Here is a 25787-nt window from a genome sequence, read left to right on the forward strand (position 1 = left end):
TTTATAGATTGCTCTGGACACGGGTTATTGGACAGCTATAAATCACTTCTTTATATGGGGCTCTTTGGGTACCTATTTCACTATCCTTTTTGCTATGCACTCCAGCATCCTGTTCAACATCTTCCCCAAGCAGTTCCATTTCCTTGGTGAGTCGGCACTGTGGCCCAACTATCTGGGCAGTTGAACAGAAACAAACATTTGATAACATATATATTGTGTCACAAGCACAGCTTATAAGCCATACCTTATGACATCTGGAAATTCATATAGCATTACTTGTTAGCACTTTACAATAAGGTTCAGTTTGTTAACATTAGTTAACATGAACAAACAATGAACAATCCTTTTACATTTATATGTTAATATTAGTTAATGCTCTATGAACCAACATGATACAACAATGAACAATTGTATTTTTATTAACTAACATTAATAAAGATTAATAAATGCTGTAAAAACAAAAAAATATGTTATTTATTGTTTGTTCATGATACATAATGCATTAACTAATGTTCACGAATGGAACCTTATTGTAAAGTGTTACCTTTTACTCTTTTTTTTAGGTTATTAAAATACAACCTACTCAATAAACAAACTAATTGTTAATGTATATGTAGATAAATAAATTTGCTTTACATGCGTTAAAGATTTTACATTTAAAGATGCAAATAAGCTTTAAATCTTTAAAACTCTTAAAATCACTACAGTACAGCCTTCTATTAAACTAAGTTTTGATACTGTTTTGTTTGGGATATAAATTATTTCTTAATTGCCTTTTATTGTGTAATGCATTTTGTGTGAATGTGTGTGGTCTATTTTGTTCTGATGTGCGTGACATATGTTAATTGTGACCACAGGGAGTGCACACAACACACTAGGGCAGCCGGTGGTGTGGTTAACTATTGCTCTGGCTACGATCATCTGTATTGCTCCAGTCCTCGCCTTCCGCTTCCTCAAACTGGACCTAAAACCACAGCTTTCAGATACTGTAAGTGTGTGTGAATGCGTGTAGTGACCTTTGTTTGTCTGTCCTAATTCTCAGACCATTATTTGTTTTACTTTTTCGACATCTTATGTTTACGTTAAACCATACATTCATTATCAGTATACAGCAGAGCAAATATAAAGTACTTACACAATAGTTATATGGCTTATATTAAAAAAAAAAATAAAAAGAATAAAAAATTCTCTCCGTTTTATTGAGTGTGGGTGTATTTTATTTGCATGTGTGTTAGTGTGAGTGAGAACACCCTGCTTTAAAGGATTAGTTCACAATTTTGTTTTATAATAATTGAGTCACTGTTTACTAACCCCTGTGTTGTTATAACCCTATTTGACTTTCTTTCTTTTTCTTAACACAAAAGAAAAAGATTTGTGCTCAGTGATGCCATACAATGGCAGTTTATGGTGACCACATCTTCAAGCTTCAAAAGAATGCAAAATAATAATTCAGAAGTTTAATACATTATTCCATGAGACCCGTGAAAGCATACAATAATGTTTGGTGAGAAACAAACCGAAATCTAATGTATTATTTAGTGAAACTTGACCGACCAATGATCTCCTGTGCACGTTCATGATAGGGCATGAGAGCAACAGTTCACACAGCCCCCACTTGACATGGGCATTTCAAGTGAAAACTTGTTTTGTTTATCTGAAAACAGGTCCGCCACATTGAATGTGACAACAGAACTCAACACAGCTGCACACAAAAAACAGAGAACAGAACTTGCTAAACATGTCTGAAAGGTTTGTAGTCAAAGAATAGATGCATTTCTATGCCCAGCCTTATTTTTCAAAGAGAGAGATGGAGTAGGCGGGAATGTCTGTCACCTCTTCTCCATTCCGAACCGGTAAATATTTGTGACAGACATGAGAAGAGTGAGACCTCCACAAAAACATTCGGTAGGTGTAACATTCTCGGCCAATATCAAGTAGTTTTTAAATGGCTCATGAGATGCTGACTTGAACATGCTGTTATGAGAAAGTTTTTGGACCCATATCATTTTACAGCGGACAGAGTTACCCGGTGCAATGCCGAAAATAGAAAACAAGCGATGAATGCACCGTCGCTTGTCACGGCTGGTTAGGAAAAAAACTCTGATTAACATAGAAAATGTACATTTTATCGCGTGTCTTTTGCCGTCAGGTTAGGACACAGTGTGACTGTGGCTGCCTTTAGCCTCCTTTATGTTTCTGTTTGATTGAGGAAAAATAAGGCTAGGCATAGAAATGTTTTGTGTGCAGCTGTGTTGAGTTCTGTAGTCACTATCACTGTGGCGGACCTGTTTTTAGATCAAATTAGTTTTGGCTTGAACGCCCAATATCGCAAGGGGGATGCGTGAACTGTTGCTCTCGTGCCCTATCATAAACACGCACAGGAGATCAACGGTCGGCCAACAATTTCACTAAATCATACATTAGATTTTGGGTTGTTTCTCACCAAACCTTATCATATGCTTTCATAGCAATCATAAGTCTCATGGAATAATTTATTTATTAGACTCCTGAATTATACTTTTGTGTTCTTTTGAAGCTTGAAGAAGTGGTCACCATAAACTGCCATTCTATGACATCACTGCAAACAAAATTTTTTTCACAATTTATCCCTATGTGTTAAGAAAAAGAAGGAAAGTCATATAAGGTTAGAACAACACATGGGTGAGTAAACAAGGACTGAGTTTTCATTTTAGGGTGAACTATCCCTTTAAGGTTCCCATTGATCAATCATAGACAGGAAATTATAAGAAGTTTGTAAGAATGTTCCCAAGTGAAAAATAGAAAGAAAGAAAGAAAAAGAACATTTTAATAATTTAGAAAATAAGAAGGAAATAGTTGTTAAGAAGAATTTTATTCTTAAGAATGTTTTGTGAATCCGGCTCCAGATTTAAAATAAGAATTAGGAATAGCTTTAATTCATCAAGAATGCTCACAAACAAAAGGAATAAACAGAATAAAAAACAAATGACACAAATTAACATGTAGAAAAGTGGATGGGTATGTAAAGAAAGTATATAAAACTGTATTTTTTATGTCTTAAAAAGATTTGAATTTGGATTAGGTCATGTAAAAATAATTTTTTACATAAAGGCAAAGCATTTGTTGTAGCATAATATCGCTACAAAATATTTTTTGTGGCCATATACTGCACATATTTACCAGAGTGGTAACTCTAAATACAGTAAATATAATATACATTTATGTTATATTATTTTATTTTATATAAATAACATACATTTTTATATATAAATATATATAAAAAAATAAATAAACTTTATTTCAGAAATTGCTCCCATGTATTGATCTTTGAAATTATTGTTTGAAAAGTTGTGGTTGGTTGAGGAGTATACTATGTTAACCCTGAGCACTGCATGGTCTGATTCATACCAGTAGATCTGACTTTATTTACACCAGTAGGTTTGATTCATTGGTACTTTTTTTGGTTATCCCCTCACACTCATTTTCTCATTGTCTTTCTGCAGGTGCGCTACACTCAACTGGTGCGGCAGAAGAAGAGGAAGCCCGGTGGACGTGCAGGCCATGGAGTGGGTGGGGCTGGAGCAGCTGGTGGCAGTGCTCTGGGTCGTCTGGGGAGAGGCGGCTCTCGACGCTCTGGTTATGCGTTTGCACATCAGGAAGGCTTTGGCGAGCTGATCACGTCGGGAAAGAATATGCGCCTGAGCTCATTGGCTCTCGCCACGTTTGCCTCCCGCCACAGCAGTAGCTGGATTGACAGTCTTCGCAAGAAAAAACATGCAAGCAGTAGTGGTGCACAGAATACCCTGACAACTGAAGATGGCAGTAATGTCTCCTCTCAAACCACACTTGTTTCCAATTCCTCCTCAGTGATTGGTCCTCAGGGCACAACCCCATGGGAGACACGACAACCATGTAATGAAACTGGCCTCACTTGCAGCCTTGATGACATTTCTCTCAATATGGTTAGGTGTACAGAAAGAGAGGCTGGAGGATGTAGTGCTGGAACTGTGCAGGTAAATACGTTTATAAACATAAGCACAGATTATATACAGACACATGACATACAGGCCATCATACACAAATGTTGGATGTTTGGAAACGTTGAATAGAATCTTGTTTTTTTTTGGTTTCTGAGAACTAATTTTGTGAATTGACAAGAATAGATAATTTCCACTAAGGAGAAAACGGCAGGAAGCAGCGCTATTAAAACACTCTCATTTCTCACTTTTTGGAAGAAGTGGTCTCAGTTGAAGTTGTCAAAGACTTCCTGGTATTAAGGGGAATCCTATACATTTTCATAAGGGTTATTAATTTTCATAATATTTTTTTTAAACAAATACTGTACTTAATCTTTCTGTTTTAACTGTGGTTAAATTTATTCATCATAGAATTAGTGCTGTGATTGCCTTGCAATGACTATGCAAATGTTTAAAATCTGAAAGTTCAGCAGTACTGACCAGTTTGACCTATGGACTTATATGGCAAATTTGCCAATAGTGGCCTATTATGGTCCCTGTGGATTTTCCGCTTTTTTGTTTTTTACTTTTTGGGGGGGGCTATATCTTACTAATTTGCATAGAATTAGTTGAATTTTTTTAATGTTTTTTTGTCTTTACATTCTCATCTAAGCATGTTAGGCTTGCATAAAAGATGGAGCCAAACAGCTGTTGATAATTTGTTGGTCAGGAAAAGCATATAAATCAGCTGATCAAGTTTCATGGTTGCAGTTGTAAAAAAGGTAGATTCTAGAGCAAGTAAATTTGCTCAGTGTTACTTATTTAATTGGAGAAAACATTAATTGATCAAAGGGACAGTCCACCCAAAAATGAAAATACTCTCATCAACTCTTGCCAACTCATATGACTTTCTTTCTTCTGTGGAGCACAAATGAAGATATTTTGAAGGATGTATGATGTGTTTTTGTCCATGCAATGTCAATGTGGTCCAAAACCTTCAAGTTTCAAAAGGACATAAAGACAGCATAAAAGTAATCCATATGGGGTGGTTTAATCCATGTCTTCTGAAGTGAAACAATCGCTGAGAAACAGGCCAAAATTAAAATCCTTTTTCACTATTAATCTATTTATAAATTATAAATCAATTTATAAAACTATTCCTTTAAAGCTGTTCTTATGAACACAAACAAAAATCTTTAGTTCATTATTGCCTCTGCCAAGACTAAATGCTCATTGGTGTATTGCACTTATTGTCTTTTTGTGACCTGTGAGTCGTTGTGGTCTCCCTACATATCAAGTGTTACAAGAAATTATCTTGTGTGATGGACAATTACGATTAATTAGGGCTCTCTATTTTTCTGAACTCTCAGTTTGTCAATTTAAGAAGTTTGACAGTGTAAGTTAATGCAGTTTATAGGCCTATTCAAGAAAAATGGGCATTGAAAACTATCTAGTCTCAGTTAATTAATGTAATTAATAGTAATGTGATAATAATAGTAAAATGAAACAGACTTTGGGTTAGGTAGAGGCGTGCATATGCTAGCGCATTTTATCTTGATATTATAATCATATGGAACTTTCCTTGTTTTGCAGCTCTTTCACTGAAAACTGAATCTTTCTTCTAGGAAACTTTGTTTGTGTGGAGGGGACCTGGATCCCGAATAAGTGGGACCAGCAGCCCTGTACCGCCCCCCATTGCAGAGGAAACGTCTAGTGGCGATTGAGAAAAGGTGACTAAAGGTGGATCAACCAAATGGAATCCTTTATGTGGATGCTTCCACCTTCTGGTGTTTGTTTGGTCATGTTTCTGTGTGAGAAGATGACCAGTGAAGACGGCACCTAAATGCTTGGGAGTAAAGACATGCTCAAATTAAAATACATACAAAAATAAAAAAAAATCCCGATTCAGTGGACAAACTGTGCATACAGGCAATACAAAGAGGGTTGTTTGTTGTCACATTCCCCTGTATTGTATACATTCTCTCATATCTTGTCAGTAAGGAGAATTATCTGAGGTTATTTGAGCTATTTATGGCTGAAAGAGAATTTTCTGTTCTAGCCAACTTGTTCAAACAACAAACTACTAAACATGACAGGGGTGATAATACCACATACCTCCCTGTCCATGTAGCTGATGTTAATTGACCTCATATGCAAAATGATATTTTCGGTTAAATTTACATTTTTTTCATTTATATGTGTACATTTATACTCATTTATTTTTTATTTTGAATAGAAAGCAAGAAAAAAGAAAACAAAGATCCCAAATTCATTACAGTACATAAAATTATAGCCTTTTTTGCCTCATATTTTTCCTTAAATTTGCCCTTAAAATGCCCTACAGTATCATACTCAGTCAATATTTAGTATTCTTAACTTAAAATGTAGAGTTAGAATAACTGCCCTGGATTATCTTGTTGTGTTAACTCAATTATCCAAGTTTTTGTTGGACAAACTTGTGATAAGTTATTGAACTTAGAAAAACAATTTAGCTGAATTAAAAATATAAGTCAAGAGAACTACGTACATCACGCTCAGATATCTGGATTCCCAGCATGCACTGCGGCATGAATAAATTATGCAAATAACATCATTACTGTCATAATTTTATTTACATTTTTACTGTTTCCAGCTTTTATTTTTGCTGTTGGTTTTTGTGTTTGTTGTCACTTTCAATAATTTGTCATTCAAAGCTCATCTTTTTGCTCAATGTGTTTGATGATTGATCACCATCATTGTGATTTGCATGTAAAGTGTTGAGCCTCATGCATGTCTCCTTGACAAGCTTAAGTTTAAATATGATAGAGGGATCAGATGTTGGTCTCTGATTATGAGCTGGTCATTTACCATCAAATGGCAGTTTATTGAGAATTGGAAAGCCCTAACTACTTCTACAGATATCAATAATATTAAAAGCTAATTGAATTCTGTATTTGGTTTGAATGAATTTGAATGAAGTGGATTGAACTTAGACAGTCAAGTCTGTTTTACTTAAAAGGACATTAAGCCCATTTAACAAGTTATATTGATTTAAGTCAACTTTATATTGTTTATATAACTTTCTTAAGTTGACACAACTTAAAATTGTAAAGCAGAACAAACACTTTTTTAAGTTAAAACAAATTTTTTTGTGTGTGTGTATTTTATATTCTTCTTTTGAAATCTCAGTCAGGTCAATGGATTTCTTTATCTACAGTACATATGACAAGCATTTTTATTATTTTTTTAATCTCTATGTCACCCTTTCTCTAATGATGTTAAGATCTTTTTCAGCATATTCTGCATATTGAGTCAAAATACTTCTTTTTATCTGTTTGATGCTCAGCAGTTGTTTAGCCTGTTGACTTTTTCTTTAATGATAATCTCTCTTCGTGCTGATACATGATGATAATATATGGAATGGTCAGCCAAGAAGTGAATATTCCCATGTGCTGTGGGCCTGTTTGATATCGAACCCAGTATATTACGTGTAAACTCCAACTTCAGGCTCCTTAGCAGATTCGCTGTTCTTCCCACTGTTGAGAATAGCACTAAAGAAAAACACTATCGTTCTCAGTGAGAACATGACTCTACCCAACTGGATGAAACCCTTCTTTCGTCATCCCTCTCTTTTCACCATATTGGTGCTCCGCTTGACCGTTTGTCTTGATTACAAGCTGGTTGACTGGAAGTCCAATGAGTTCAAACCTGAAACTGCTCAGCTGAATCTTAGAGGGACTAGACATTTGGTCTGCAGTGGTGCAGTGATCCAATGAACAGAGAAATGAGTGTGTTTGGACTTTTTGTGAAGTTGAAATTTTTTTTACATAAGTTACCAAATGGATTCCACCTTGACTGTCTTCATTTTAATGTGGCCTTCACCAGTATTTTAATTTATTTTGCGTGTATTTTATTGTGAATGAGAGAGACTGACCAAGAGAGCCAATGAAGACATTTGAAAAGCTAATTAACTCATTGTTACTTGCCATGCGCTCTAATAGTTAGACCTAGCTCTTATACTGTGCAAAAGCGGTAACAATTATATGCCTTAAAATGTCTCAGTGTTATTTTTTTAAATGTGTACATATTTCCATTCACCGCATAAAAGTATATTGCAATAAGAGATTTAAAGTCATCTCAAAATGTTATGGGTGTCTCTTACAGTTTCTGTCAGCCAAATTAATGGTAAAGTCCTGTGTTGTAAACAGTGGGTGACCCTGCTGTTGTGACTGGGCCAAATGAAAATGGAAATATATAATTAAATGATTTTAATCAAACTGTGTCTTCATTGTGTAGGCCTTCACGAATGAATGTAAGTAGAGGTTTACAAATCTTTGAATGCCTATTTTAAATAGGCCAATAAATCATTAACTAATGAAATTCTCACCTCACATTTTTAGTCCATAAATTGACTTTGTTGTGGTACCTGAGATTTTAGTAGATGTTGGGATATGCACCGTATTTGCCTAAAAGTAAGTTTTATAAACCTGACCGCAAACAGAAATACTTTGTTTCTCGGTCTTCGTCTAGTCAAATAGGAACTTTGTCTTTGTGGTTCAACAGTTGCGCAAGAGCGGATTTGTTCAAGTAGATAGTTCATTATGAGGCGGAAGGGGCTGCAGTTTTCTGAAGAGATGATTTCTTAAGGAACTGAAAATATTTTTGAACTGTAAAATATCTCAGATTGAATTAAATGACCGTTTTAAATGAATTGTTCTTTCGTATAATCTTTAGTGTTTCTGCCAATTGGGGCTGCCTAAAATGTTGACTTGGCTGAAAATGTAAGAATTTTCCTCGTTAAACTTGCATGTACGACATTATGTCCGGTTATACTGTGATTTTTTGAGCTTGATTCTTATAATAATAATGTGGACCGGGTCTGCGCTCAAGTTAATCGGTTTATTAGCTGCGTTCAGAGTTCACTCTGCTGTGCAAGATGAGCTGTGTAGTCGAAAAGGTAATTCATCTTTCAATTTATTTTTTATTTCACAATAGAACCAAGATAATGATTTATTTTGTGTGATGGAACCAAATACTTGTTGCTTATCTATATTTTGACTTTTTAGCTGAGCAACCTACTGTTTTTTTTTATTATTTATTTCTCTCTTTTTTTTTTTTTATTTCTTTTTTTTCTCTGACATGGTCATATGATATTACAATTTTGATATTTGAGTCAGAATTTGATTCTTCTGTTCTCATCTCAGTTATGTGGTTTAGGTTTGCCATAAGCAGAAAATGGAAAAAAACGTAAATCCGTTGGAAGGGATTATTGGGAAAAGTTAGGAGCCGTTCACAGCGAACACGTTTTTGCCTCCGTCCGCACTGTTTTTCAATTGATTTTCTAGTCTAGACGGACGTCTCTGGCCCGTCTCACTGTGTTTTCAGCGTCGCGCGCAGGAGCGCCGCTTTTTTTGACGCCGGGTCAAGCTAAAGGAATATTCCGGGTTCACTACAGGTTAAGCTTAATCAACAGCATTTGTGGCATAATGTTGAACGCCACAAAAAATAATTACGACTTGTCCCTCCTTTTCTTAAAAATAATAATAATAATAATAAATATATATATATATATATATATATATAGATATATATAGTATATATATATATATATATATATATAGATATAGATATATATATAAAATCAAGGTTCTAGTGAGGCACTTAGGCTACAGTGGAAGTGAATAGGCCTTTATATATGTATATATATATATATATATATATATATATATATATATATATATATATATATATATATAACATTTTATAAAGGTGCTTATTTTAATCCTTCTGTTAAAACGTAATTGTTTTTATGGTCACTTTAGGGGTTTAGGGTTTACGGCGTTACATCCTCACTGCAACGAAGTGGTAAAACTGGCTATAACTTTACACTGAAAAGATTAGTAAGCAATTATCACACTAAACTGATGTTAATATGCATATTGTTTACGTCTTGTGGCTATACTTTTGAAACTGAGTATTTTAATGTTTACGGATTGGCCCCATTCACTTCCATTATAATTGTCTCACTGGAGCCCAGATTTGTGCTTTTTCAGAAGGAAGGACAAGTCTAAATTAATTTTTGTGGCAAGCAACATTATTCCACAAATGCTGTCTATTGAGCTTTACTTTTATTGAACCTGGAATATTCCTTTAAAAAGAGAGTCTCGAGACAGTTCTGTTCCATTCTTTGCGCTGACTAGCTTTTTTTTTAGCGCAAGAACGAGTTAGGTCTGAACGGCCCCTTACGTGTTACATAGAAGGAATCAGTGCCATCAAAGATGATTTAACATGGATTTCCCTAGTTAAAGCAGGTGCTGGCATAAGACATGCGTGGTAATAAATTGTAACATTTGATAGGTCTCAACAATAAAGATTTATTATATTACATATTATATTTCTTCTACATATAGTGATTTATACTTTTAATCTATTTATAAGGACTCTGACATTGTATTGCTTTTGTGTAATGTCATTTTAGTTCAACTTGAAATGAGAGACAGAGAAAGAAAGAGGTTAGGGAAGAATCTGGGGGGTTTTTTAAAAAAAAAGGAACTGAAAGCAAAAGTAGCTCTTTATTGCATAATTTTGTTCCATATTAAACCAAGCCAGTGAACTATGAAATGTATATACTCGCCCATGTTGGAGTATCATGTATTCAGCCAATAGATGTGGCATATACAAAGACAACTGTACACAAAACATTTAGTAAAGAAAAACATTTCAGTTTTGTCATTATTTTCTCGCCCTGTTCCAAACATTTGCGGATTTGTTTCTTCTGTCAAACACAAAAGGAGATGTTAGGCAGAATGACAGTTTCAGTCTCCATTAACTGTCAATGTATGGAGAGAAAAAAGATGCAATGAAAGTGAATAATGACTGAGGCTGACATTGTATGAGCATGTTATGCAAGGAGCTATTGTGAATTTGTTTGAACTGTCTTCTTCAGAGCCCCCTCCTGGAGTTTTGGTATTGAAGTTGGGAAGCAATGTTGTGCTTGGCTGCAGGGGTGATGTCACTGTGGATGATGTGCCATTGGCTTCGGCCACTGTAATGAATAAAAGAGACAGAAACAGGTGGAAAGCAGACATACCTGTCAGCTGGACAACTCAAAGAGAAACAGTATACGCTGATGTTAATAGTACACATCAGACCAATATCAAGAGAATTGCAACAACTGGAACATACCAAAATATATTTGATTCTAGAAAATATACTAAAGCTAAAGAAGACATGAAGCTCACTGTAAAAACCCCTATATCCATAAAGAACGAGCAAACCACTTCAAGGCGTGTTTCACATGCTGTCAATCAACCCACCCAGTCAGAGAGATCAGATGGAGCCAGACCGGAAAAAGAGGCATTTGCTGTCACCATGGGGCCGGAAAACATTTCTGAGGATGATGAATATGAGGATTATTATGAAGAGGAAGGGTCAAGAGTGACAAGAGGCATCAAAAAGGGAACACGCTGGACTCTGAATGGTCGACAAGTACGTGTGGGAGTGGAAAGCGGAGGGATTTTAAAACTTCCTAATCTCAGCTTGGCAAATGGTGGTAATTACAGCTGCTACAGGGAAGAGAGACTGATTTCAACTATCAAAATCAGCGTTGGTGGTGAGGAATCTCTATCACACCCACCCACATAAATGAATTATTTACAGATCAACACAGAAACAAGAAATGCACATTCTTGTGTTATTTTCACAGTGCCTCCAGAAAAACCTACAATCTCGTGCAAAAGGAAGTCTCACACCAGCCAGGTTCGCTGTGTTTGGACATCCAAACAACCAGTAATCCCACGTCCTCTGTGTTACCTACTACTTAGAAGAGGGTGAGTGTGTAAAAATGACAAAGTTAGGCACTTATTTTGAAAAGCTTTTAAAAGTAATCAGAGTACTTCTTAAAGTAATAGAAATTGTGTCATAATGTACTCATCCTTATGTCATTCCAAATCTATTCGACTCTTTCTTATGTGGAACATAAAAAGATAATTTTTATTGTCTTAAGTTTTTTCAATAAAATGGAAATTGATACTGTACAATGGAAGTTGATTCAACACAATACAGGCATTAAATTTGAGGGGGCCTCCTATCCTATACTTTATTTTAAGAAAGGCAATGTCGGTGAACAAATTTGGTTAAACATTCCATATTTATTTATTCATGACAAATGACTGATTAGAGTCAGAAACTTATAAGTAATACGGTTCCCTTGTGCTGTTTCAAACTCGTGTGTTTTCTTCCGTTGAACACAAATGTTATTTTGCTATTATTTTCACATATAAGTGATGTGAACTGGGATTGTCAACAACAAAAAAATACCATGTATGGCATGTAGTGCTATATTTCAAGTCCTCTGTCTGAAACCTTATGATATTCAAATCTCACACATTCAATTTTACTGCATTGGTCATACATACAAGAACCAACAAAGTTTTTTTGCCTGTATCATAAACGTGCTTCAGCATATTTAAAAACACCAAATTTGAAAGCTATTGTATGTCATCAGAGGACTTGAAATATAGTGCACAAATCGCTTGGATTACTTTTATGGTACTTTTTGGAGAGGCCCTTTCCCACTACAGGAACGACTACTTTTCATCACTTTTGCAAATGAGGAACTATAGTCCCTCTTAGCTGTTTAGAGAAACTTTTTTTGCTCCTATGGCATGGTAGGTACATTTTGGGAGAAGAGGGACTGTGGAAGGTGCTGCAACCTGTGATTGGTCACTCACGTATGATGCACAAAGCAATGAGAAACGCAAGTCGGCAGCCACCATGAGTAAACAAACTTGTAGCTGCTAGCTTGCTACTCAGAGGATTGCACTAATTTTCCAATTCCCTTACCAGAAATAACATAAAACCAACAAAATATCTAAAGAGTATCAGCTGTTTCACATATTATGTGTGTGCGAGGGGTGAGCAGAGCTGCTGCGTGACTTCAATAGGAGAAACGCTTTGACTTTTCATCACATCTGTACTGTGTGACTATACAGAAAATAAAGTGATTTCTGGATTACTACAGATAATTCTTTCCTGGGATAACGTACATAAATAATAAGATGTTTATCAAGAGTGGGGTATTGAAATCTATTATAAACTTAACCGTAATTAAATCTAATTTACATGAGGAAAGAGTTGCGTGCTTGTTACTGTGTGGTAAACTTGCTGCGTTGCACGTTCATAAATGCTCACAGTGTTTCCTTGTTCTCGCATGCACAAGTGCACAATTGACTTTGCGAACGCGATAACAAAAGTTATCATATAAAGTTGCAATATTTCCTCAGTGTAATTGATTTTCAGGGGCATTTTTTTACCTTTTTGAGGGCAAATTTGATCTACCTATTCTACTAAATACTATTTCTTCTATTACCACAGTATGTATGATACTATAAAATCCATAAAATTGCAGAGTACAGATGTTTTTACATTTACATTTATTCATTTGGTAGATGTTTTTATCCGAAACGACTTACAAAAGAGGAATAAAACAACATAAGCGATTCATCTTAAGGAAACAGTACTCTGAAAAGTATGAAAAGTTTTTGCCCCCACATTCGAAATATGTGGGTAATTTTTGTCACTTTCAGTGGATTTTCTGCCTTGAGCCCTGGTCAGTTTCTGAGTCTGTTCTTTTTCAGCTGTCTTAAATTGATCCTTCTCTTCCTCTGTCTCTTTACCTCCAAAGAATTTTTGGTAATGCCACCCATGTGCCTTGTTCATTCTCCCATTCACGGTGTTGGTGTGCTTTTCCTGTGGAGGAAGGTGACAGAACTCTCCATTTGGCACAACTGTGTGTGACGAACATAGCAGGCAATACCGCCAGCCGTGCAATCAGCTTTAAGCTACAGGACATCAGTAAGTGCTTGTGTTTCTCTGTGCCAGTTGCTATGAAGCGTTTTAAAATCAATTTTTGCTGTTGATTATCTAATGAGATCATTCAAAGACAGGCACAATGAGCTGGCTATCTGACAAGCACTCATGTATTTAATAAGAGGATTTAAAAAGCTTGCCACCTATTTTATTGTAAAAATAATACCTTATTTTTCTCTGTAGTTAAGCCAGATCGCCCAACCAACGTTGTGGTGAGAGCTGTTGAGGGCCAGGACACACTTAAAGTGTCCTGGTCTTATCCCAGTACATGGAAGCAAGGCTTCTATTACCTGCGATTCCAGCTGCGATATCGACCCCAACAGGCGCAAGAGGTAAACTGTGGGGACTTTTCATACCTAGATGAAACGGTGGCCTCAAAAAACATAGTTCCCTTATGACTCAGTACACTTGACATTGGGTTCTGCTAATGCAAATGGGGAGTGTCCTTCCAAACAACCTTGTTGAAACCTCTCTACAATAATGGCAATATTCTAATATTGGCTAAGGTGTTTGAGCCCCGCCCTTTTAGGCACGAAGCTGTCCACTATAAAAGCAGGTGCGCAAACACCATTCCTCAGAATTTTCTTCCTTCAAGACAGCGATTCATATTTCATCTAGAAGCCCTCTACTGCTTCGCAGTCGACTACACAAGTCAGCGGGCGGGATCTTCACGGCAACGAGAAGACTTTCCGCTCCCCTGCAGTGCTCCGACAAACATCACTCCACCTCACCGCTTGACGCTTCGCTGGTGAACGGGCCGCTTCAGCATCCTGATTACCCGCAGCACTTCGCCAGGAGTTGTGTATCCTTACAAGCAATTGTATATTGTTATATTGTGTGTGCGTGTATATATATATATATATATATATATATATATATATATATATATATATATATATATATATATATATATAAAAGAGTTGCTTACGTGTACGTGTCTTTTTAAAGATGTCGTTCCGTAGGTGTTCCTTGTGCAAGAGGCACATCCTGCCTTCATATCAGCATGAGAGCCCCTCAATCTCCATGTAACGCGTCTATGCCGATACATTATGTGCGTGATGGCCTCGTCTCGCTCGGCGGTTCTGACGTTGGGGATAATGATGATGTCATGTCTCTCGCTGCATCAGGCGAGTGGTCAGTGGATGACGCTACCGCCCCTTCCTCCAGCGAGGGTGAGGAGCGTGTACACACCACTGACAAGGAGACGCTTTGCGTCCTTTAAAGGGTGGTCGAAGAGCTCAATATTGAGTGGTCTCCTCCAGAGGAACCTACACAATCTCGCCTTGATGAATGGTTCCCGCAGTCCGGATGCCGTCAAGCGACCGCGTCCCGTACATCTACCCTGTTCTTCCCTGAAGTTCATAACGAACTGTAAAAATCCTGGCGAGCGCCCTATTCAGCTCGGCCACGAAGCAACTACACCCTTTCTAATGTGGATCATTGGGAAGAAAATGGTTATGCCCAACTATGTCACGACTCAGCAACAATCACAGGCTATGAGTCATTTTATGCCAAAACAGAGCAGTACTTCATCACAACCGGCTTGCTCCAGCTCTGTCTCGGTCCAGCGCCTGGCTAAAAACCCCACACCAGCTGCCTCAACGCCACCAATTTTCGCCGCAGAGCAGCTGGTAAAGCCACGCAAGCCGTGGCCCAAAGCGCTCCTGGCACACAATACTGTTCCCCTCTTCCCCACTGCTGTTTGTCGGGAAAGGAATATTGTTGTTCAAAATGTTGTTCAATATGTTGTTTTATGTGTCTCACATTAATCACACGCAATAAAGTTTGCACATTATGCACAACCGCTTCCCAATGGTGAGCGGCCCATTATATCATGTATGAACATTGCAAAAAGAGTACAGCGCTTGCACGAGACACTCACACTTTTATTAATAAGAGCTTTCCAACTCCAAAGCCCACACATTATGCACAACTGCTTCCCAATGGTGAGCGGTGCATTATATCATGTATGAACATACATAGATTGTAAAAAGAGTACAGCACTCGGACAAGATGCTCACACTTTTTCAATAAAGGGCTTTCCCACTTCAAAGCCCACATTTTTGTACAACTGCTTCCCAATGGTGAGCAGTGCATTGTATGTTGTAATGAATTAAAAAGACTGCAAAAAGATTACAGCACTCGTTGCACATGTACGAGACGCTCACTTTTTTCAATAAAGAGCTTTCCCTCTTCAAAGCCTCACATTATGTCCCACTGGTGAATGGCGCATTATATCATGTTCTGAACATACCAAATTGCCCTCTGTCCCATTACATGGACGTGTGGCGAGCTCTTACTGGCATTCCGACTGGGTGCTAAAAAACGATCGAACATGGTTATATTATCCAGTTTGCACGTTGGCCACCCTGTTTCAATGGTGTTCTGTCTTCCATGGTTCTGTCCAAAGACGCGCCAGTGTTACAAGCCGAGATACACAATCTTCTAGCAAAGAACGTGATAGAGGTTGTTTCATATGAATTAATAAGCCTGCTGTCCCGATGGGCGAATGCGTGGCAAGTCCTCACGAGTGTGTCAGAGCTAGTGTTTACAAACGATTGGGCACAATCTGTGGTCCAACCACACGATATGTTGGTGTTGCCTGCACAGACTGCGACACACACAGCAGGATTTACAGCCATTATTTCCTCGTTTTGGAGAATGACAGCGGGCTTTGGCCAATTCTAGTTCTGAGACACTTGAATTGCGTGCTCACGACACGTCCATTCAAAATGTTAACTCAGAAACAGATCTTATCGCACATCCGTCCTCAGGACTGATTTGCGTCAATAGATCTGAAGGACGCGTACTTCATGTACCAATTGCACTGCGTTACAGGCGGCTTTTTAGATTTGTGTTCGAGGGAACTGCGTATCAATTTAAAGTCCTTCATTTCAGTCTGTCTCTGGCTCCCTGCACGTTCACGAAATATATCAATGTGCCGCTCGCTCCACTGAAAATGAAAGGTGTGTGTGTGTTTTGAATTACCTTGGTGATTGGTTATTACAAGCCAATCAGAGACACTACTGAGCGAACACAGAGACTTGCTGCTTTGCCATGTGGAAAAACTGGTCTGATGTCAACTGGGCAAAAAGCACACTTTTCTCCAGCCAGTAAATCTCCTTTTTAGGAGTTCATGCATGTGCACCTCATGAACGAGCGCATACAGACCATTCTTCGGTGTCTGTTTCAGTTCAAACTGAAAAAACATTACCACTGAAGTCATTTCATTTTCATGTGCATCACGGTAACTCGCCACTGTCTGGCTGCTCTAGCACCATGGACAGCACCAGTCTTCTACCAACAGGGTGTTATGCTGGGTCAAATTTTCAGAAAGAAAGTGCTAACCACAAATTCATCCAACACAGGTTGGGGCGCGGTGTGTAATGGGCACCTGACTTTCGAAACCTGGAAACAGGTGCAAAACGGCCGTGACATGTCAACTGATTAGAGCTACTAGCTGTCTTTCTAGCTTTGAGAACTTTTTATTCTGATATTGTGTGTCACCACATTCTGATTTGTTCAAACAACACAACAGTAGTGGCGTATATATGTCGCCATGACGCACTGGCCCACGTATGGCCGTGAAACGCAAGTATGCGCTTCCCCCGGTGTCCTACTTCATTCTATCATCAGCAAAGTCCGACTGGACATGGAAACAGTTCTGTTAATTGTGCTGAAATGGCCCAATCAATCCTGGTTTTTGGAGATGGTAGAAATACTGGACGGGCCTCCATGGGAAATACCGCTGAAGAAATCTTCTCTCTCAAACACAAGGCACATTTTGGCATCCCCAGCCAGTGCTGCAAAGCCTACATGTGTGGCCTTTGAACAGAGCACTCTAAACACACCAGAACTGACGCATTCATTCATGAACACCATTTTACAGGCCAGAGCACCATCCACGAGACGCCTCTACTCACTAAAATGGAATGTGTTCACTGATTGGTGTCTTTTACATGGCAAATACCCAGTAAACTGCCCCATTCTGATTCTGATACATGAAATTGTCATATTTCTTCAAGAGCGATTAGACGCAGGACTCACTCAGTCACTCAAGTTTATGTGGTGACTATATCTGCATATAATGCACTTGAAGCCGGCACCACTATAGGCAAAAATTATTTAATCATAAAATTCCTTAGAGGAGCAAGACGATTAAATCCACCTCGGCTGGCTACAGTACTGACTTGGGACCTAACTTTGGTCCTAGAAGTGCTCGCAGGACCCCCCTTCGAGCCTATGGACTCATTGATTTGCGCATGCTCTGTAATAAGTCCGCACTACTGCTGGCTCTGGCCTGACTTACATGCATTATCAACTGACAGTTCATGTCTGAAGTTTGGCCCCAGTCTTTCAAAAGCCACTGTCAAACCCAGAAAGGTTCTAACCACACCCTTCAGAGTGCAGGTGATTCACCTTCAAGCCTTCTTCCCTCCTCCATTTAATTCGGATGAGGAACAATCCTTGCATTTGTTATGCCCTGTGTGAGCGCTACACATATACGTTGAGCGCGCCCACCAGTTCAGACTCTCTGATCAGCTCTTTGTGTGCTATGGAGGACTCCCGAAAGGAACGTCCGTCTCCAAGCAAAGACTTTCTCACTGGATCATTGATGCGATTGCACTGGCTTATGAGTCGCAGGGTAAGATTTGCCTAATTGGTTTTAAAGCACACTCAACTAGAGGCATAGCTTCCTCATGCTCATGGACGAAAGGTGTGTCTTTACAAAACATAGGTTTTGTAACAGGATGGTCTTCTCAAAACACATTCGCAAGGTTTTACAACCTAGACGTAAAACGGATCTTTGTCCCTCAGTCAGAAAATTCTGAGGAATGGTGTTTGCGCGTCTACTTTTATAGCAGACAGCTTCGCACCTAAAAGGGCAGGACTCAAACACTAAAGCCAATATTAGAATATTGGCGTTATTGTAGAGAGGTTTCAAATAAGTCATGAGGAAGGACACTCCCAATATGCGTTAGCAAAATGCAATGTCTCGTTCCCTTCGTCTCAGGGAACCGAGGTTACGTACGTTACCGAGGCGTTTTATACACAGGTGTATCTTCCCATAAGAAAAATCATAAATGAGAACTCTTTAATATCTCAGTTGTTTCTCCTAAGCAGCAATGAGATTTAATGGAGACTAAAACTGAGACTTTAGTCCAAGTGTCATTTCCTGAGAAATAGACTCACATGTGTCTCTTTAGGGTTTAGAGGAGATCTCAACAATGTTTCAAACTGGGGGGCCTGGGTAGCTCGGGAGAATTGATGCTGATGCTAGAGACATATAGGGTAACCTCCTCATGGTCGCTATAATGTGGTTCTCGCTCTCGGTGGGGCGCGTGGTGAGTTGTGCATGGATGCTGCGGAGAATAGCGTGAGCCTCCACAAATGCTAGGTCTCCACGGTAACACACTTAACAAGCCACGTGATAAGATGCGCGGATTGACGGTCTCAGATGCAGAGGCAACTGAGATTCGTCCTCCACGAGGACTTAGAGCACATTGGGAATTGGGCATTCCAAATTGGGGAGAAAATGGGAGAAAAAAACAAAACAAAAAACAATGTTTCAAACTGTGTTCAGATTTGCCAAGATAACAAAGTCATTAAATATGTCTTTAAAGAGTCAAAGATTTAAATATGGACCCATCAAATCCTTCCATAGACTGCTGCTCTGCCATGACACTAATTAACTTGAAAGAGAACTCACCATAGAAATGGACATTTCACACTAATCTTGCAGTAGTGCCCCTTGTGGCAACACTTGCATTGTTTTATTAGTTGCGGTTTGACTCATTTCGGAACACAGCGACGCACTAAATTGAGCTTGTGTAGCTAAAACCGTCTGCGTTCACGTACTTGCGTAGATAATGTTTTAACCTTCAAGTTTCCTAATTTGTAAAAGAGCAATCTCCGAGCAATAAAATTTCTAGGTTTTGAGTTTGAGTTTTCTGCTTTATTTATTTGTGCTTGTATGTGTGTCTGTATCTAGTACAAGTCAGTGTTGGTGGATAAAAGTTTGAAAAAACAGCTGTCCTGGATGATTTTCTATACTCTGCCAGATACTCAGTATGAGGTACAGCTTTGTGCCAAGGATGAGTATGACGGCATCTGGAGTGATTGGACTGACCCTGTTTTTGCCTTCACCTGGACAGGTAACAATAAACGCATTTGTATACACATCATTGTTTAACTCTTTATTATAAAATAGATAGCTTCAGTCCTGGATGCTGACTGGTCAATAGCTGTGCTTTCTTCACAATAAAGCACAACTATGATCTCTTCGCAAAGTTATATATCACTGTACAGCACCCATAGCTGACCGGTATTTTTGTTGCATAACAAAGTTCTGTCATAGACTATAATCTTCTAATGGAAGGATGGCATTTAATGATTGTACTAAAAAATTAAATTTTAATGAACATTTGTGCCCTTAAAGGATAGTTCACCCAAAAATTTAAATTCTCTTATCATTTTCTCACCCACATGCCATCTCAGATGTGTTCTTCTGCTGAACACGAATGATGATTTTTAGGAGAATAGTTCTACTCTGTATGTCCAAACAATGCAAGTAAATGGGTACCAAAATTTTGAAGGTCCAAAAAGCACATAAAGGCAGCATAATTGTGGTTTTAAAAAAGGAATAAGGCACTCAAGGCTGTGCCATATTGTGAATATAGTCACTCTACTTCATGTCAAGCCTAACAACGCCCTTCAGTCTTAAATTCAATTGTGAACACACACACACACACACACACACTTAATTGTCTTGGTATACAGCTGTTCTGAAAATAATGTTAAGTATAAAAGATAATATTTTTTGTTTTAAGCTAAATTTTAGTTTAGAAAAAAATCTGCCAAATGAACAACACAAAATACATTTGTATTCAAGATAGAATCTCTGACAACAAGTGTTAATATCTTATACAATATCCCTGTAGAAGGCAAAACAACAGGTTAATGGGTCTATAAACTATTTAATTTTAACCCTAAAACAGTTTATTTGTTGTGTTTCTCTGTAGCTCCTAAAACTATGACTGCCTCTGAAAGCAGCACTTTGGTGAGTAAAGCCAATACAATATCAACACAATACAACATACACTGACATATATACTGTACAGTATCCATACACTTACACAAATGCACAGAGATCCAAACACACATTTAACATATTTATCGGTTCAAACAAAATTAATTCTCCTTCAGGAACCATTCGAGATGTTTCCTGAAGGCTCAGGTGGATATGGAGTTGACCCTGATATAGGTGAGTCTATGTAAGAGTGAATAAGGTGGGTATGAGCTTACCATGTCTCATTGTTCTACTTTAGGTATTGTAGGCTACACATCTGTTATTTCTATAATGAAACAAGATGGAAAAAATTCTTTATTGGAGAGTCAAAACAGGAAACTTGGGTATTAACATTGCTGAAGCTTAACAATGTGCCTTCTCTGACATTTCACCTCTGTCCTCACGTGCTTGCTTTCTCTAAGGTACAGTGTTAATTGTTGGAGCTGCTGATGAATATGCTCCAGTGTGGCTGTATGTGTCATGGCTTTTTGGGCTGTGTTTTCTTGTAGCCCTCACCATGCTCACAGTCTATTTCTTCAGGTAAATCTCTTCATTTTATGTTCCATAACTTATTACAGTATGTACAGTGAATAGTGATTGCTTAGCTCTGATTTTTTTAAACTACCTACTTGAGGGCATGTGATGTATGCAGGCTGTGTAATTAATGCTAGCCATTTAGCTTACAGATTTCGGTTGTCTCAAACATACAGCACTTAAAGTTGAGGTGTGTATTTTTTTTCATTGTTAAAATACTTAAAGGGATAGTTCACCCAAAAATGAAATTGAAGTCCTTGTTTACTCACCCCTGATTTGTTTTAACTCCATATGACTTTCTTTCTTTTTCTTAAAACAAAGAGAGAAATTGTGAAAAAAACATTGTGCTCACTGATGTCATACAATGGCAGTTTATGGTGACCACCTCTTCAAGCTTCAAAAAGGACACAAAGTACAATTCAGGAGTCTAATAAATGATTGTATTTGACTCATGTCTTGTTCTGAAGGAATACGATAAGTTTTGGTAAGAAACAAAACCGAAATTTAATGTATTATTTTGTGAAAATCTTCAATGACCGTTGAACTCCTGTGCGCGTTCATGAGACAGCCTGCACGTAAGCTTTAGAACTATTTTGTACAAGGGCAGAGCGCTGCAGCTGCTTGCGAGGTGGGCCGTTCAAGTGAAAATTCGTTTTGTTTCAATCGACAGGAACACCAGCGATATTATCAACAGAAAAACACAACATGGCTGCACACAAACCAGAGAACAGAACTAACAAAACATGAATGAAGAGTTTGTAGTCGAAAAATCGATGCATTTCTATGACCAGCCTTATTTGTTTGAATTAGAGTCCTCAATCAACTAGAGAGATGGGGCTAAAGGTAGCTATAGTCATACCGTATCCTAACCAGACGCCAAACGACAAGCAATAAAAGTTATCTTTTCCATGTTAATCAGAGTTTTTGTCCTAAGCAGCTGTGACGAGTGACGGGACATTTCCGTCAATCACTTAGTTTCTATATTTGGCATCGCGCCTTGAGTCCTGTCCTCTATGTACTGGCCAAAATCCATCTGATAGCATTATATTGAAGCCAGCAACTCACTTGCTGGTTAAAACTACTTGTTTTGGCCAAGAAAGTTACACCTACTGACTGTTTTTGTGGAGGTCTCTTCAGGCGTCTGTCACACACACACACAAACAGGTTCAGAACAGAGAAGAGGTGACAGATATTTCTGCTCCCTCCACCATTCTCTCCTGTTATGGGCATAGAAATGCATCCATTTTTCGACTACAAACTGTTCAGACATGTTTGTAAGTTCTGTTCGCTGGTTTGTGTGCACCCATGTTGTGTTTTTCTGTTATTAATATCGCTGGTGGTCCTGTCGAAGCGAAACAAAATGAGTTTTTGCATATACACCCCAGCTCACGAGCGGCTACAGTGCTTTGCTCTCGCGCAGGGAGCTCTAAAGCTTGCATGCACGCTGTCTCATGAATGCGCACAGGATTTCAACAGCCGTTGCAGATTTTCACTAAACAACACATTAGATTTCGGTTTGTTTCTCACCAAAACTTATCGTATTCCTTGAGAACAAGACATGAGTCACATACAATCATTTATTAGACTCCTGAATTATACTTCTGTGTCCTTTTGAAGCTTGAAGAGGTGGTCACCATAAACTGCCATTGTATGACATCATGTATGACAACTATTTTCACAACTTCTTCCTTTGTGTTTAGAAAAAGAAAGAAAGTCATATGGGTTTATAACAACACAGGGGTGAGTAAACAATGACTGAATTTTCATTGTTGGGTGAACTAATCCTTTAAAAATAAGCAAAATATGCAAATACAACTAAAAGTAAGCTGTTATAGGTTGGTTCCCCTAAAAGTGTAAACATTGTGGCATTGGAGCACAGCAACAGTGGCTCAATCAATGGTGTGAGTTTGGGCAGGACTAACTGACCAATAGCAGGAGTAGTGTTCGTTCGGAAAACCGGTTGAAAACAATCATTACACACTACACACAAAGTTACACACTTCAGCTTTAAAAAGTTTGAGATCTGCAATTAACTTTTCTCTTTCTTTTTGATTATTTGCCCCTCCATGCAAAACCCTCATCTGCACCCATGTTTTCTTTCCATTGTTGTTTCTCTTTCACAGGCATAGGCTACATTTCGTGTATAGAAAAGGAAAACTGATTTTTCCCTTTTCTTTCATCTCTCGATCCTCTCCCCCTCATCCTCCCCCTGCACTCTCCGAACAAATTCCAGAGGAGGGAAAATCTCTGATGTCTCCTCCCGAGCACAGCCAGCATTACTTTCTTCCTGTTCAGCAAGAGGAAGAGGAGGGCATTCACCTGCATAATATGGACTATTTCCTGTCTCAAGGGGCTGAGGGTGTGCCATGGACTGTTGGCTCTTCTACACAAGAGACACGAGTAAACAAGCAAAGCCTCTCTGTAGTGAATACACTTTGATTCAGTAACAAGGACTAAGTAGGATCTCAGTCTTTTGCTCTTTTACTTTATGAAAAGAAAAGAAGAAAAAAAAGAATGCTGAGCGTTATTGAAGCAACTATCATAGCCAACAATGATCTGTTGTGTTGTTGATATTTTTTGACTGCTATCATAACAATTTCTACATAATGTTTGATTCTGTTGCTAATGGCAGCCTCATATGTGAAGCTAAAGCACTTTTTCAAAGTTCTTCTGAATAAGAGTGTCTTTTAAAAAAATGCCTTACATGTAAATAAGCTTTTGCAAACATGCCTGGACAATTCTACCTACAATGGAAATCACCTATTGGGAGAAGTAGTTGCCTTGTGCACAACTTCGTAGAGGTGACCATTAACTTGAGAATAACTGAGATCCCTTTCATCATTATGTGTGTCACTGTAACAATGTACCACTCAATTCCAGGGAGACAGTACCAGTGTTCTGCTAGTGCTTTTTATTTAAAAAAAGTACAATTATATTGAACATTGTATGATGTACAATGCTTTGCTGTTTATATTGTTTGTTTTTAGAATATTTTTGTAATGATATTTGGTTCCACCAAAGAATTTCAGGAGTCTCCTATTTTTAAGAAAAGATCCTCTAAATCTGAACCTCCTTTGTAACTTTGAGCTGAAGAACCTGAGCGAGTCTGTCTTAAAAGACAAGAACTAAAAAGCTTCAGTTGGACCGGAAGTGTTCTGCAGTATACACAATGAGAAATTGAAACTTTTCTATCTGGAGGACAAACATATATTTGCTTTTTTTGTAGAATATGTTTGTATATGAATATGTCTGGGAGTGGTATGTATGACCAGCAGAAGATGCTACAGAGCTTGTATGCATGTATCTTATTCCAATTTCAGTTTATTTCCACAGTGCTTTTCACAATAAATATTGTTCCAAAGCAGCTGTATAAGAAATAGTGACTTATAAACCAAACTGAACCAGCCAAAGGTGACAATGGCAAGGTAAATCTCCTCAAGATGGTTAGGCAGAATGAAGGCTAATACTCCTCTGGCTGGCGCATTTAAACAAATTTGAACATATTCACACATACATACATATAATTTCCCAAATTGGCCATTATTTAATCTTGCTACAAAATATTTATAATAACAGTAATTAATATATATATATATATATATATATATATATATATATATATATATATATATATATACACACACACACACACATTTGGTTTGAATCAGAATCAAAATAGTTTTTGATATTTAATAGTAAGATTGATATTTAAAGGAATTTGACTTGGCAGTTGCTGACACTGGACAGACATTAACCCTTTAAGCTTGGATTTGAGAAAAAACAATTGTCAAAATTTTAATAACTACAGTCTTGCTCAACACAAAATTGGTATCGTTTTGAAGCTTAAAAGCTGTACTTTGCAGTGCATGTAAGCATTATGACCAAAACTGAGTGCTTTGAAATTCGCTGACAAATCAGCAGTGTTCCATTTTCATCATTTATTAATAATTTTGCAGTATTATTGTAATTGGTAAAAACATCAAAACTGATCAAATAGCCATGTGCCATGTGTTGTTGGAAAGCTCTCAAAGAGTAAATTACAACCATCCTATTTGTAAACAGGTGTTGCTTATAAGCTGTGTTTTATTAGTCTTTAAAAAAACTAAACCCACCATTCATACCAGAAACCATAGAGCAGATTAAGGTGAGTCAGATCTGTTACATTTGTAATGCACCATTTTTTTTATTTATTTTTTTTACACTAGAATATAACAAATTGTGTAAGTAATATTCATGTGAATCGCCTGTAATTCCACTTTCAGACCCAAGACACAGAGAGGCAGATTAAGAAGAAACTAGATAGACTTCACAAGTTTTTGTAGATGAAGAGGAAGTCAGGATAGCTGCCCTGAGAGAGGAAGAGAGGCAGAAAAGTGAGATGATGAAGAAGATGAGTGAAG

General features: G+C 37.8%; 2 protein-coding genes across 8 annotated transcripts in view; both read left to right on the forward strand.

Annotated features, from left to right (window-relative positions):
* The window catches only part of LOC127453828 (phospholipid-transporting ATPase ID-like), a 67258-nt gene extending 59029 nt beyond the window's left edge, over positions 1 to 8229 (forward strand). For all 4 annotated transcript variants that reach the window (XM_051720532.1, XM_051720536.1, XM_051720533.1 and 1 more), the window contains 4 exons: positions 8 to 146; positions 858 to 988; positions 3483 to 3992; positions 5561 to 8229. In XM_051720532.1, coding sequence (XP_051576492.1) covers positions 8 to 146; positions 858 to 988; positions 3483 to 3992; positions 5561 to 5659 — 879 coding nt within the window. In that variant the 3' untranslated portion in view covers positions 5660 to 8229. The remainder of the gene's footprint in view (positions 1 to 7; positions 147 to 857; positions 989 to 3482; positions 3993 to 5560) is intronic.
* A 257-nt stretch (positions 8230 to 8486) lies between these two features.
* On the forward strand, positions 8487 to 24755 carry LOC127453836 (interleukin-6 receptor subunit alpha-like). 4 transcript variants are annotated; one of them, XM_051720556.1, is made up of 10 exons: positions 8487 to 8871; positions 10861 to 11526; positions 11620 to 11743; positions 13600 to 13769; positions 13968 to 14116; positions 19777 to 19939; positions 20807 to 20844; positions 20991 to 21048; positions 21282 to 21393; positions 23621 to 24755. In XM_051720556.1, the coding sequence occupies exons 1-10, from the start codon at positions 8781 to 8783 to the stop codon at positions 23712 to 23714; spliced, it is 1665 nt and encodes a 554-aa protein (XP_051576516.1). In that variant the 5' UTR covers positions 8487 to 8780; the 3' UTR covers positions 23715 to 24755. The 4 variants fall into 4 exon arrangements, with proteins under 4 accessions (XP_051576516.1, XP_051576515.1, XP_051576514.1 ...); XM_051720555.1 differs by having other exon boundaries at positions 8488 to 8871; positions 21276 to 21393; XM_051720554.1 differs by having other exon boundaries at positions 8488 to 8871; positions 23511 to 24755.
* The last annotated feature ends 1032 nt before the right edge of the window (positions 24756 to 25787 follow it).

Source organism: Myxocyprinus asiaticus, chromosome 16, assembly GCF_019703515.2.
Source record: "Myxocyprinus asiaticus isolate MX2 ecotype Aquarium Trade chromosome 16, UBuf_Myxa_2, whole genome shotgun sequence".
NCBI classification, from domain to species: domain Eukaryota; kingdom Metazoa; phylum Chordata; class Actinopteri; order Cypriniformes; family Catostomidae; genus Myxocyprinus; species Myxocyprinus asiaticus.

Excerpts from the sequence above, each read along its gene's own strand:
- LOC127453836 (XM_051720553.1), top strand. The coding sequence starts at position 8,781 with ATGTGGACCGGGTCTGCGCTCAAGTTAATCGGTTTATTAGCTGCGTTC. Across the intron at positions 11,744-13,599 it reads TACCTACTACTTAGAAGAGG|AATTTTTGGTAATGCCACCC; the intron begins GTGAGTGTGTAA and ends TTACCTCCAAAG. Across the intron at positions 13,770-13,967 it reads CTTTAAGCTACAGGACATCA|TTAAGCCAGATCGCCCAACC; the intron begins GTAAGTGCTTGT and ends TTTTCTCTGTAG.